The sequence below is a fragment of the Talpa europaea genome, assembly GCF_964194135.1.
Source record: "Talpa europaea genome assembly, chromosome: 13".
Taxonomy (NCBI): domain Eukaryota; kingdom Metazoa; phylum Chordata; class Mammalia; order Eulipotyphla; family Talpidae; genus Talpa; species Talpa europaea.
Window position 1 is genome coordinate 22,717,928 of NC_140080.1, and position 13,334 is coordinate 22,731,261.

Consider the following 13,334-nt stretch of genomic DNA (forward strand, 5'->3'; position numbering starts at 1 on the left):
CCTCCCGGTGCTCCTCACCCCGTGTGTTCCCCGCGCGCGCGCGCGCGCGTGTGTGTGAGTGTGTGTGTGTGTGTGTGCGCGTCCGTGCGTGCGCGTGTTTTCTTACAAAGGGCATTTTACGATTGATTGATTCGCAGCCCTCCCCCTTTGCCCTTTGTGTGGTAACCCCGCTCGCGCCATCCCCGCTGCTTTCCCCTCCCCACGCCGGCCTCTGCGCGAGCGCGGGTCCCCGGCTGGTGCCTTCGGCCCCCGCTGCGCCGCCCGCCGCCTCCCCGGGACCCTCGCGCATCCCGGCTCAGCCCGCGGCCTCCCCGACCCCGCCGTCCCTGCCGATCGCCCCGCCGCCGCCCGCCATGGCGACCGCGACCCCCGTGCAGCCGCGGTCCGGCAGCCGCGCCAGCGCGCCCGCCACGCCGCTGAGCCCCACGCGGCTGTCGCGGCTGCAGGAGAAGGAGGAGCTGCGCGAGCTCAACGACCGGCTGGCGGTGTACATCGACAAGGTGCGCAGCCTGGAGACGGAAAACAGCGCGCTGCAGCTGCAGGTGACGGAGCGGGAGGAGGTGCGTGGCCGCGAGCTCACCGGCCTCAAGGCGCTCTACGAGACCGAGTTGGCCGATGCGCGCCGCGCGCTCGACGACACGGCCCGCGAGCGCGCCAAGCTGCAGATCGAGCTGGGCAAGTTCAAGGCCGAGCACGACCAGCTGTTACTCAAGTGAGTGTGCGCGCCGCGCGGCGGTGTCGGGGGACGCCGCTTCGGGGTCTGCCCCAGGGGGTGAGCGGGGACCCGGGTGCCGCGGTCCTGGGGCAGCGACGGGGCTTCCCGTCTGCGGAAAGGAGAATCTAGCGTTTTTTTTTAGCTAGAGGAGTGTTGTTAACGGGACTATCCGCGGGTGGAGGCTGGAGTTGTGGCACCCATGGGGTCGGGGCGCGCATTTGGCGAGGCCGGATACCCTGCAGGAGCCGGCGAAGTGTACGCTGGAGGCCGCAGAGGAAGAAAGCCCCGATTTGGGCCTTGGCCCCCGGCATCCAGCAGGGTTCTCTGGCGCGTGGACCCGGCACGGCAGCCGGGAGGACCCCAGGTGCGGGGAGGAGGATCCCGGGCGCGCGCTCCAGTGCGCGCCCCGGTTTCCGGCCGGGCGGGAGACAAAGCGTTTGGGGTTTGCTGCGCCGGGATGGCCGGTCTGGGAGGACTGGCTGATCCTCGAGAATGAATGAGCTCTGCGCGGGCTCGGAGGAGGAAGGGGAGGGACCTGTCTCCAGCGTCCGGGTCTCCCGGGGGTGGTTCTCTCTTTGGCGCGCTCATTCTCGGCCCAGTGACATTTTGCAATGCTGGTGCGTCTGCCTTAAGCTGGGAGGGAGGGGTGGGGTCCGATTTGCGCGCCACTGCCGGTCCACGGCACGTTGGGTGTGTGAGCGCCTTAGCTCTCATTGGGAAAACGTGTAGTGACTTTCCGCGAGACAGAGGCTGGCTTGGGTGCTTCTGTGAACGGAATTTCAAAAAAATGGATTTTTGCATGTCATGGCCACCCACTATTCTTCATTCCTTGGACTGCCTGCCACGTGTCTCAGGCAGCAGTTCCAGCTTTTGCATCTCCATAATATAGACAGTTCACCTCTCCGGTAATGAAGAGACCCCCTCATTCACCGTGTCTGTCGTGCTGACACGTCAGGGCAGGTGACAGTGTTGGATGAATGTGGAGCGTTGTAGTAAAGGAGTGCATGTAATTCATTATTCTACCTAACGGAGTCTGAGTTTCAGTCCAGGGTCAAGGATAAACTCTCCAGACTTGGCTGAGCCTACCTTGATTTTTTGATGAGTGAAATGGCATACTTGTTATCAGTAGGCAACTAGTGTTAGTGTTACCCTTTAAACATTTACTAAACATGCATCCAGAAGTCATGGTTTCCCTCCCTACTGTCAGTACAAATTTCTGAAGATACCCGATTCTAACTTGTTTATTCCTGGGTGTGTGTGTGTATCCTTGTGAATGTCTCTTTCAACCCTCTGTGACTTTTAAGTGAGTCTCTACTCAAAAGGGTTTATAAAAAAGTATGTGTACTGGGCCTCCCTGGTGGCGCAGCGGTTGAGCGCTGGGTTGCGAAGCTGCCCGCGGCCTCTGTGGCCCCGGTTCGATCCCCGGCTGCTCCCTGGCCACCTGAGGAGGGTCCCACATGGCGCGCAGACCTCTCCTGCCGCCCGCTGCTCCCCTCAGCAGTGTATTCGTCCTTCTGCCTGCTCTGCTCCCTGCTCTGGCTCTAGTGAATTCTCTCACCCTCCCGCGCTTCTGACTGTACCCAGTGCATGTATAAACAAAACAGACAAACAAACAAATAAATAAATAAAACATGCCTCTATAAAAAAAAAAGTATGTGTACTTAGTAAAAGGAAAATAGTGTGTACTAACTTATAATGAAAAATAAAAACATGTTTATGGCCTCTTGATCACATTTAGCCTTTTTCTGTTTATTTTTTGGTATCATTTCATAACCCAAAAATAATAAGCTTATATATCTATTTCTTGGATTTACCAATCTTTGGAATCACCTTTTGAAATTCACTGATATGCTTGTCTTACTCTCCATTATTTGTTGCTGGGGTGGGAAGGTTGGAAGTTGACAGTTAATAGGACCCATCCTATGAACCTGTTCTGGTTTCAGAGATGTTAAATGTGACACTGATTAAGTATCTGTTACATGCCAGTCACTGACACATAGAGACTTAAAAAGAAAATTACTGCCCATAATGTTCTTAGAGTGCAGTGGGGGAGATATTCAGCAAGTAGATACACATTTCATCTGGTTGGAAGCATTTTGATTTTGGGTGCTTTCCAGAAGGTATCCACTGATGATTTTTTCACACAGTAACAAGACTGCCACCTGGCTGACTGTGTGTGCATATGGGTTGTAAAATGCATACCGGTTTCAGAGGGATTAAAAAATTAGGAGATATGTGTATTAGAATCAATGAAGTAATATGTGTGATAATATTGCTAAATAATAACAGATTTCTCAGAGAACACTAATAAAACAGGAAGAAGGAATGGTGTGGTTAGGAGACCTGTCTGAAGCACTATTAAAATAGTTTTTGAGATGTTAGGTAGTGTGCTGTAATTTTATTTTCTAACCTTTGCAAGTACATTTGTAGTGTTTTTTTCCCAACACGCCTTCAGTTGCTCAAAACAATCCACTTTGTTTCATATTTCAACCCCTGCCTTTTTCTTATACAATTTTGCCCCTAAGTAGTGTTTCATTTTTCTTGTTGACTAAAGAAAAAAATTGCTCTCAGCATATCTTCAAACTTTCTTAAGATAACTAACTAGTCATATCATTTCAGTGTGCTATCTTTCCTGGAGTTTTATCTTCCTCCAACATGCTGTGCTGCTGACATCCTAGCAGTTTGCCTGATTTTAGATCTATTTTCCGTCTGCATCATATGTTTACCTTACCACACCTCTTTTTTTTTTTTTTTTTTTGTCATTTTTGGGAGAACATCCTTAAGTAACTTAGAAAAGATGTCCGAAGGTTACCTTTCTGAGACCTGTGTGCCTAAAAATAACTTTGCTTTGTCTTAAACTTGATTGATAGTTGAGCTAAGTATAGAATACAGAATACTGGTTTAACGTATTTCTTTACTACTTTGAAAGTTTTGTATTGATCTTAGCATCCAGTGTTGTTGGCAGTTACGGTTATTTTCTTTTATTAATTACCTTTATTTTTCCTCTCTGGAGCTTTGGGAAATTTTCTTTTTAATCTTACTTTTCTGGAATTGTATAATGATGGAACTAGGATGTTATATATCCTAGTTGTAATAGGTCTTTTTTTTTTTTCTTTTTATGATTTATTTATTTATTTATACAAGCACTGGGTACATTCAGAAGCGCGGGAGGGTGAGAGAATTCACCAGAGCCAGAGCAGGAAGCAGAACAGGCAGACTGACTGAAATACACTGCTGAGGGGAGCAGCGGGCGAGGCAGGAGTGGTCTGTGCACCATGTGGGACCCTTGCTGGTGGCCGGGCACCAGCTTTGCAGCCCAGCACTCAACCACTGCGCCAACGGGGAAGCCCAGTCCTTTTTATTTTATAGGCTTGATTTTAATTTAGCTCTGGGAAACTTTATTCCATAATTTGCCTGTACTCGTTTTCTTTGTTCTTTAGTTTGAAAGTTGAAACCTTTGGTTTCTTGATGTCTCTTATAATTTTCTCTTTCTTTCTGGGAAATTACATAGTTTTCTTCTGTAGCTTAATATTTTAAAGGCAAAAATAATACGGTGCTAGGAAATATTTTTGTACAAATATTTCTCTTATTCAGCTTGTTTCTATTTTAAGGATGCATTTTATTTGTCGAAGGATAACATTTAGAGTTTTCTTGATAAAATTCTTGTCTATTAATTTATGTGTCTCTTTCTCTCCCTGGTCATTGTTCTTTTTGTTTGGCTTGTTGTTGTTTTCTTTTTTCTTACAGATTTTTGTCACACACACGGTGATCCTTGGTTGTTTTTGTTCATAGTACTTGTGAACCTGAAATTTGTAGACTTGTAATCTCCATCCTTGGGCCTGGTTGCTTTGAGGAGGGTGGGTTTGAGGTTGCTGGGTCAAGCCTTTTGTAGTTATTATTCACATTTCACTCCATCAACACATTAGTAAGAACACCAGTTGGAAGTTTGGATTTGTGTTTGCATAAAAAATGCATGCAGATGCTGCTGTGCTACTGTAACAGGGTGGTCCCCAGAAAAAGGGGAAGTTTCAAGTTCCCTGTCCCACCCAAAGGAGGGTGGAGCTAAACAAAAGAAAAGAAGCTGGAGAAGAGACTGAGGAAGGAAGGTAGCAGGATGGAGAGGCAGAAGGAGACCTGGAAGAGGTACATGGAGCAGAGAGACACGTGAAGAAACTGCACTTGCCTTTTGGTCGTGGACTGGTTGAAACAGATGTGGGTGAGAGACATGTGAGGAGGATAACAATGGCAGCTTTTATCTTGATCTTGATTTTGCTCTTTTCCTCCCAGACTTGTCTGGTTGTTTCTGATCCTTTTCTGTGGGTCTCCACTGAAAGGTGCTTTAGGCTTGTGGCTGGCTTTTGGGCCTTGCTCTGAACCAATCCAGTTTGGGTGGACTTTTACCCAGTAGGGGGTGAGTAACTGTGGGTATTTGATTTGAAAACTATATTCTATGTCTTTTCTGTATTGTTTACTAATTGAATTAAAGTGCCTTCCCATTAAAGTCTTGTATATTTTGTGTTGATGTGGTGGATGACAGAACCTGTTTAGAGCAGGCAGGTTTGCGGGGCCTGGGGTGTCCCTCTCCCTGCGTGTAACACTACAAACAAGTGTAAGTGGGACACTTGGTTACGATAGCGACAGACGTAGTAAAATACTACAGAAGTAGTATCAAGCATAGTTGCCACTTCCACTTCTTGTGGTTTGGGCAAGTACTTTAACTCTGAGCCTTCATTTCCTTATCTGTGTAGTTGGGATAAGGAGTAAGTAGTTTTCTGAATCTCAGGAAGAGTTAAGCAACTTAGACCTTTTCCTAGCCTGTCATCTACTTGTCTCAGAGTAATGAGTGGTTTTTATCCAAATTAGAGATATGAAAGGATTAGGAGAAATGTAAATATGGTAAATTAATTTCCATTTTCTCTTAGTGCCTTAGTGGAGAAAGGACTGGAGGATTTATGTTTTTTAGTTGTATATTTTTTATTTGCTTTTTTGACTTTATACATGTTTTGGTAATAGAATAAAATTTGGAAAATGTGTATAGGCTAAACAGTGTCAGGGTTATTTCAACATTCACGTTTCTTAGTTTTCAAACCTAAATTAGTAACTGTTACTCTGCTTTAGGGAGTTTTCATTGTATTTGGGACGATTAATTGAAAACCAAAACTTCGCTTGTAAGAAGGATCCACTTATCCTTTTACATCCTGAGTTTGCATTGATAGGAGCAAGTTAACAGTTACCCCAGGCTTTACTATACGAGCTGTCAAAGTGCATGTTAAAATTAATATTCAGAGGAAGAGCTAGAAGGACAAAACTCCCAAAATTGGTGTTAAAAATCTGGGAAGCAGGTCCTAAGTAATTAAACTGTCATGACACTTCCTTCCCATGCTTTCAAAGGATATTTGGTGGAGCCAGATATCTTTGGGAATTATTTATTTAATTAGGGGGATTAGCCTAGGTGATCTTTTGGTGTGTCCAAATTGAAGGAAGTAAACACAGAATGAAAGATAAAGCGCTATAAAAATATGCTTCTGAGTCTTTCTCCTCCAAAGTCTGATATGTTTGCTCTTTAATTGTCCAGATGACATCACCTCTGATTTGTCTGAGTTAACGAACTTTGAACTTTCATGTCATATCAGGTGTAGTTCATGCACAAGTAGTGAGAATCAGCCTCTGGTGTTAATGGGTGTGTGGAACCTGTCTAACTTGAGGCTCCCAGTTTCTGAGATTTAAGGAAGTTTCCTAGTCAGAATTTTAACTTTTTTTCAATGTTAATCTGTGATAAGGAGTTTTGTATTTTGATGGTTGTGTTTTGTTACATTTGTGGGCTTTTTAACATTTGACTTATTTATTACACAGAATTTTATGTTCATTGTGGAAAGGGAGAAAATAGAGATAGCACACCAAGAAGAAAATAAAAGTCACCCTTGGTTCCACTGCCCAGAAGTAAGAGCTCTGAAGTTTTTCTATTCACATCCATGTTATTAACAAAGAGTAGGTTTATGATAGTGTAGCCTTTCTTTATGTATAAGTACCGCGGGCTAACCGATTGCGCCACTGGAGCTCCTGTAGCCTTTCTTTATGAAACACTTTTGCGAACATCTTTACACATTACTACACGTACCATCATTTAGCATTTTCTGAAGATACGTAAGTAAACTTTGTTGGCTACTTGTGACCAATAATGTAAAATAATTTACTGGTTTAATGTTAATCATTGGATAGGAAATAAAAATTTTGTCAATTTGTGATGCGAGTAGCAGCTGAGAATTCATTTGCTGTTTGGGTCTAACACAGTGCCTGGCAAGCATAGTAAGCTCCCAAATGGTGTTAGCTCCCTTTGTCTCCCTTTGTTTGAGTTGGTTATTCCAAATGATCCAAGACTCCCTTCTAGCAATAAAAGTACATTAATTCTGTCAACCTCATAAATCCCAAACTGCAATTAAGGCAAAAAAAAGGTTAAATTTTAAAGGGACCAAATACATATCTTAGGAAAACCTCATTTATCATCTAGGTTTACACTAAAAATATCAACAGAAACCTAAGATACGATTTGTGTTTCAGTCATTCTATTCCTTTATCTATAAGCCTTCAAAATTAAAACTAAATTCCTCTAAAATATCTTTAATTCTACTGATGGAAATGTTTATTTCTTATTCACACATTTGTGGGTCAGGAACTATGTGCCGGCACCCTAGATCTCGATACTGGGAATTGAGAGATGGGACACTCAGTCCTTATCACATTGTGTGCAAGTGGCTCTCGTCTTATAGGGAAGGAAGGCAGAAGACAAGCGCTACAGCATTGTGATACTAAAAATGCCATCCACTAATACTGCATGATGAGTGCAGTATCTCATTAGTTCTGTGGAGAAACTGGCTACTGGGCTCATCAGGAGTCTCCTGAAGTTTTGAAAGGACATCTCAGGGGAATCTGGATAGAAAGTGTTGACAGGAAAGTAAGAGTTGACTTTTAAATGGAAAGTGTTAGGAGAGGGCATTGTCCTGAATGGCAAATAGTTCCTTCTTTGTATGTATGTATGTATGTATGTATGTATGTATGTATGTATGTATGTATATATGTATGTATCTACCTTCCTCCCTCCCTCCTTCCCTCCCTCCCTCCCTCCTTCCTTTTCTTCCTTCTTTTTCTTTCATTCATGGGGAAGGCTTGGATTTTAGGTAATGAGGAGCCTCAAGAAATTCAGGCAGAAGAGACAAGTGAACTCATCATTTTCTCAGTTCTGTGGGGGAGAGAAGTAGAGATAGAAACACTGGTGAAGACACTTGGGGAGTATTGAGGTATAGCCACTGAACTGAGGTGCAGGCAGTGGGGAAAGACAGAAAGTAGACTTAAAGAGATGCTGAATGTGGAAATTAGGGAGAATAGTCTAGGACGACCCTGCTTCCAGGCACATGGGTGCCTGGGGACATAGTGTTACTCTCCACAGATTGGTAGAGAAGAACCCTACATAGGCTTAGTGGTGAGTCGGTGCTGTTAGTGAGTTAGTGATATTTGGACTTCCAGGTAGAGATGTCAGCTGGGAATTTTGAGTGCTTTTCTGTAGCTCTGAAAAGAGAGTTGGACTGGAGATCCTGTTTTAGGCTAATGGGTAGTCTTTGGGGCTGGAGAGAGAAAAGAGAAGAGGCCAAAGTCAGAGACAGAACATTCACATCTGAGAACTAGCTAAAGGAAGGAAATCCCACAGTAGAGCTGGTAAGTTACAGAGAGGTAGGAAAAGAGTTGTCATTGAACAAGGTTTGTTTAAAAAAAAAAAAAAAAAAGCCTGAGGCAAATAAAATTCCAGTAATTTCCAAGAATGTGGTGTTGAGCAAGGTTTGTGAAGGGATGCTAGTGTTGTTTTGGTTTGATAAGGTAGTCATGGGCTTTCTTGTCTAGTAGGTCCTTGTTGAATTGTAAGGATGAATTAGTGCTAGTAGAGGGCAGTGTGGTCAGTGTCACTGATTATAATTGAGGAAAAAATGAGTAGGAAGAGAGTGTGGATTTAAAGTAGATAATTACTCAATGTTTATGTAAATTAGGTTGGGGATCAGACCACTTCTTTCTTCAGCATTCTACTGAACAAATATTTGCTTAAAACATTTATGTAACTTCTAAAATAAACACTAAAATCCTCATTGTTGGGCCTCCCTGGTGGCCCAGTGGTTGAGTGCTGGGTTGCGAAGCTGCCCGCAGCCTCTGCAGCGCCGGTTCTATCCCCGGCTGCTCCCCGGCCACCGGAGGAGGGTCCCACATGGCGCGCAGACCTCTCCTGCCGCCTGCTGCTCCCCTCAGCAGTGTGCTTTGGTCCTTCTGCCTGCTCTGCTCCCCGCTCTGGTGAATTCTCTCACCCTCCCGCACTTCTGACTGTACCCAGTGCTTGTGTAAATAAATAAATCTTAAAAAAAAAAAAAATCCTCATTGTTGCTTCATGGTAGCGTGCCCATATAAGTAGGGTGACCATATAAGCATCCAGACAGGAATATTTTATTTGCTTTGTTGGAGCTATGGAAAGCAGCCTTAACCCGCTGCCCATGGGTGTTTTCCCTTCCCCAGCTGCAGGGAGGCCAACTCTGGCCTTGTCTCCTCATAGCCCACAGGCCCACAAGCCTGCCCTGACCTTGTCCCTTTTATATCTGATTCCAGGGTCCTAAATGGACCAATCAGTTTTCTGCTCTCCCGCTGTCATTCAACTTGAGATAATTTTTCCCATTAAAAATGGAAATCAAGGTGCTAAGTGGCCCAATCACACACTTGGGATTGAAAAACGTTCCTGTCAGGCTTGTAGTGTGGGGGACCCTGGATAAGGCTATAAGGCAGAGCAAGAGTCACAGCTTGAGTCACACAGCAGCTGGCCTTGGAAGAGAGAAGGATTCAGCAGACGGCCTCAGAAGAGAGAGAAGCCTTGCGCAGACAACCTTCGTGGGATTCAGCAGACTTCTAGACCTTCGTAGACCTTTACAGAGACCCAGCTGCTTCACCTGCCTCCAGCCCTGCCTCTGACATCACTTGCCAGGAGCACTGTCTGGTATCTCAAAGAGCTGTTTGCTCTTGGTGTTTGCCATTAGCTCCCATAGAGCTGTCGACGACCTCTGGCTCTCTGGTACCATCTCTTGGTGCTGTTGAATCTGTTGCTGTCCAGTCTGGTGTCCAGCCCAACCTTCAGATTGTGGCTGCAGGCTGCTGCAGTCACCTCATCTTCTATGAGCAGCCTTTGTTTGAGACTCCTGGACACTGCAGACACCACCTGGGGTGAGACAGCCCAGCCTCTTGTGACCTTAGAAGCTCTTTCCTTCCCCCCCACTCTCTTGTTTGTAAAATAAATCCTGTTGAACCCTGGCCTCTGTGGTCTTGCAGTTGAGTACCTGGGTGAGAACCAGCAGTCAGTAGACAGTGACCTGTCCCCTGTTTTTAGTACTGTCTCTTAGAATTGCTTGAGTACTGTGTTAGTACTTTTGATTTTTTTTTTCATGCATTGTATTTTACTTTAGATCAGTTTTTGGTATTTAAAGTATTTAGTGTATTGTTACGCGTGGTTCTGTAACACCAGTTAGTTCCTGTGACTGGTAAATAGACTGATGATATTATTATAAGTGGAAGTCCTATTAGTGTATATATGATATTTCTTAGGAAGGGGGCGGGGACTAGAATAACTAGAAGAGTTCATAAGGAAAGAAAATCCCCAGTTCTGCTTTCAGCTCTATTTTAAGAAGACTTAGAGTGCCTCCAGCCTCCCTCATCTCCCCTATAGAGGTGTGTTCACCTGTCTTGTGTTCAAAGCTCTACTTCTGTCTCTTTGGTCTCAATTCCTACAAGCCAGCATGTCTACTCTTGTTTTTCTTCATTTTGAAGTAGCTCTGCTACACTAAACTGCCTGTGTTGTCTTATAAGGTACTAATTACTATTTTATGTTGTTGTTGGTGCTCTAGTTACAAAGCTGCGTAGGTTTTGAGTGGTTTATTTTCAGCCTTTTTTTTTTTTTGCCATTTGCTCTATTATTTTAATGTGTCCATATTAAATGTATTGTAGCAGAAATGCCCATGCTGTATGGACATAATCCCCAGAAGAACTCAGTAGTATACTATGAGGAGATCTCCTCATGCCACCTTTTGATTGTCTATGAAACCAGTATTCTTCTCTTACTTGTTTTATATAATCACATAGAAAGATTGTAAATAAATAGCCAAGTCATTTAGAATAACCAAGTTGAGGTTTTCTGTTTATCTTATTAAAGAAAAATCCTTTGGAGTGTTGTGTGCTTTCTCTGGTTGCACTGCATAAGCCTTGACAGCCTGGTTATATAGAATTCTTAATGGTAAATATTACAGCCTCAAGATTTTGAAGGCGTGCGCCACAAGGTACAAGCTTATATTGTTACCGAAAAATACTAATCAGTGAAGAATTAAAAAACTTGTAAGATCTTTTTTGGTCCCATTCTGAAAATTTTACAATGTTCACAATGGTGTGGCTCTTTCGATCCACTGAGCTGGTCATTTGGTAGAAATTTTACTGAATGGGAATTCATGTTCTTTGGTTCTTAGAAATGATTAAATTAGTTTTTGATGGTATTTTTCTTATTATTTTCTGAGACTTCTGTTAAAATGTTGTACCTCTTAAAAATTGATTAGTTTTCTTGCCTGAACTTTTTTCCTTTTTCCTCTGCTAGATGTTTTACCTTCACATTTTTGCAATCCTTTTAATTTCAAATAGCTTTTTATTCTCCTGACATTTCTTTACAGCATCGTGAACTTGCTTAAATTTCACAGATGCAGTAGTTTTCATTACCTTTTCAGAAGTCATAGTTCTCCTTGATAGTTTTGGTGTGCTCTTTGTTCTAGGTTCATTTCTTTTTGTTTAAGTCTTTATATTAGTGAAAGAAATGGAAACCACTAGATATTTTAAGCAGAAAAGAAAATAATGGGTTTTTTTTTTAAGAATACTTTTTTTTAAGATTTATTTATTTTTATACAAGAACTAGAGTACAGGCCAGAGGCGCAGGAGGGTGAGTGGATTCATCAGAGACAGAGTGGAGAACAGAACAGGCAGACGGACTGAAGGACACTGCTAAGGGGAGCAGTGGGCGAGTCAGGAGAGGTCTGTCCCACCATGTGTGTTTCTCCCTGGCTGGCCGGGAATCAAACCTATGCTGCAGAGGCTGCGAACAGCGCTGCGCCACTGGGGTGGCTGATCTGGGGTGTTTGTGCTTAGAAAAATATTTTAGAAGCTCTGGGGGTCATGTTGTAGACAAGCTTGTATGTCTGAGACAACCACTAGAACCACTGAATTAAAAAGAAATGGCATATAGCTACAATTTATAAAGGATCAGGAAGCTACCACAACTGTTGCTTTACCAACAGCTGTCTCTTAACACCCAGCAAACTGGATAATGGACATTAAAACACTGAAAAGAAATTTCAGACCAAGATCTTTTATGATTATAACTGAAAATTCCCAGCAAAACACTAGCAAACTAAAACTGCCAACATGGAAAAGGATTACATACCACTACCAACTGGAATCTACCCTAGGAATGTTAGATTGATTAAGTCTATAGTATTGCACACCATCCTAATAGACTGAAAGTCTGTACGGTGATCTCAATAGATGCAAAAAAAAAAAGCGCATATTTCAAGGCATACACCATTCTTTCTCAAGATATATACACCCAAATGAGGGGTAAAAAAGGAACTTATTAACCCGATAAAGGGTTTTTGTGTGAAAAAATGTAAGATCTGCTGCTTTCTCCCTAGGTTCAGGAAAAAGGCAAGGCTGTCCACTCTCACCGCTTTTATTCAGTGTTGTACTGAAGCCTCTATCCAAAGCAACTAGGCAAGAAAAAGAAATAGAAACGCATTTAGATTAGAAGTAAAACTATTTCTGTTTGCAGATGTCATGCTATCATAAATAGGAAGTCCTAAGGAATCTGAAAAACAAAACAAAAAACCCAAAGCTTTTGAAAACTATTAAACAAGTTCAGCACAGTTGCAAGATACAAGGGCAATATAAAAAACTCAGCTGTATTTCTGTATTCTGGCAAATAACAACCCAAATATGAAAGTACAAAAACGCCACTTAGAATAGCATCCAAGAGAAGAAATACTTAGGAATAAATTTACGGAAACGGAAGATGTTTGCACAGAAAACTACAATATATTGTTGAAACAAATGAAAGAAGACCTAAATAAGTAGAAAGACATCTTATGTTCATGGGGTGGAAGACTTTAATATTGTTATGCTGGTGCTTCTCCCAGACTGAGTTACAGAGTCAATAATACAATCTATCAAAATCATAGTTGTCCCCCACTTTTTTTGCAGAAATTGGCAAACTGACCATCAAATTCATATGGAAATGCATGACACCAAGAAAAGCGACAACATTCTTGACAAAGAATAAAATTGGAGGACTCACAGTTTGTGGTTTTAAAATTTACACAGCTATAGGAATGTGTGTGGCATTGATGTAATGACAGGGTGTTTTCAGGTTTCAGAGACCCTGCTTATCAGCAGAAAAGGGACCGTATGGACCAGGAAATTAGGCCCACTGCACTTCCTTCTCTCATATGGTTTATGGATGCATTAGCTAGAGTGCCTAAAATGTATTCAGAAGCATAGCTGGGATTCTGAT

General features: G+C 43.0%; 1 protein-coding gene across 1 annotated transcript in view; it reads left to right on the plus strand.

Annotated features, from left to right (window-relative positions):
• Positions 1 to 353: 353 nt before the first annotated feature.
• LMNB1 (lamin B1) overlaps positions 354 to 13,334 on the plus strand; it is a gene marked incomplete at both ends in the record, with an annotated part of 42,755 nt that continues 29,774 nt past the window's right edge. Inside the window, one exon of the mRNA XM_084251892.1 lies at positions 354 to 712. Within this exon, the coding sequence (XP_084108018.1) occupies positions 354 to 712 (359 nt within the window). The remainder of the gene's footprint in view (positions 713 to 13,334) is intronic.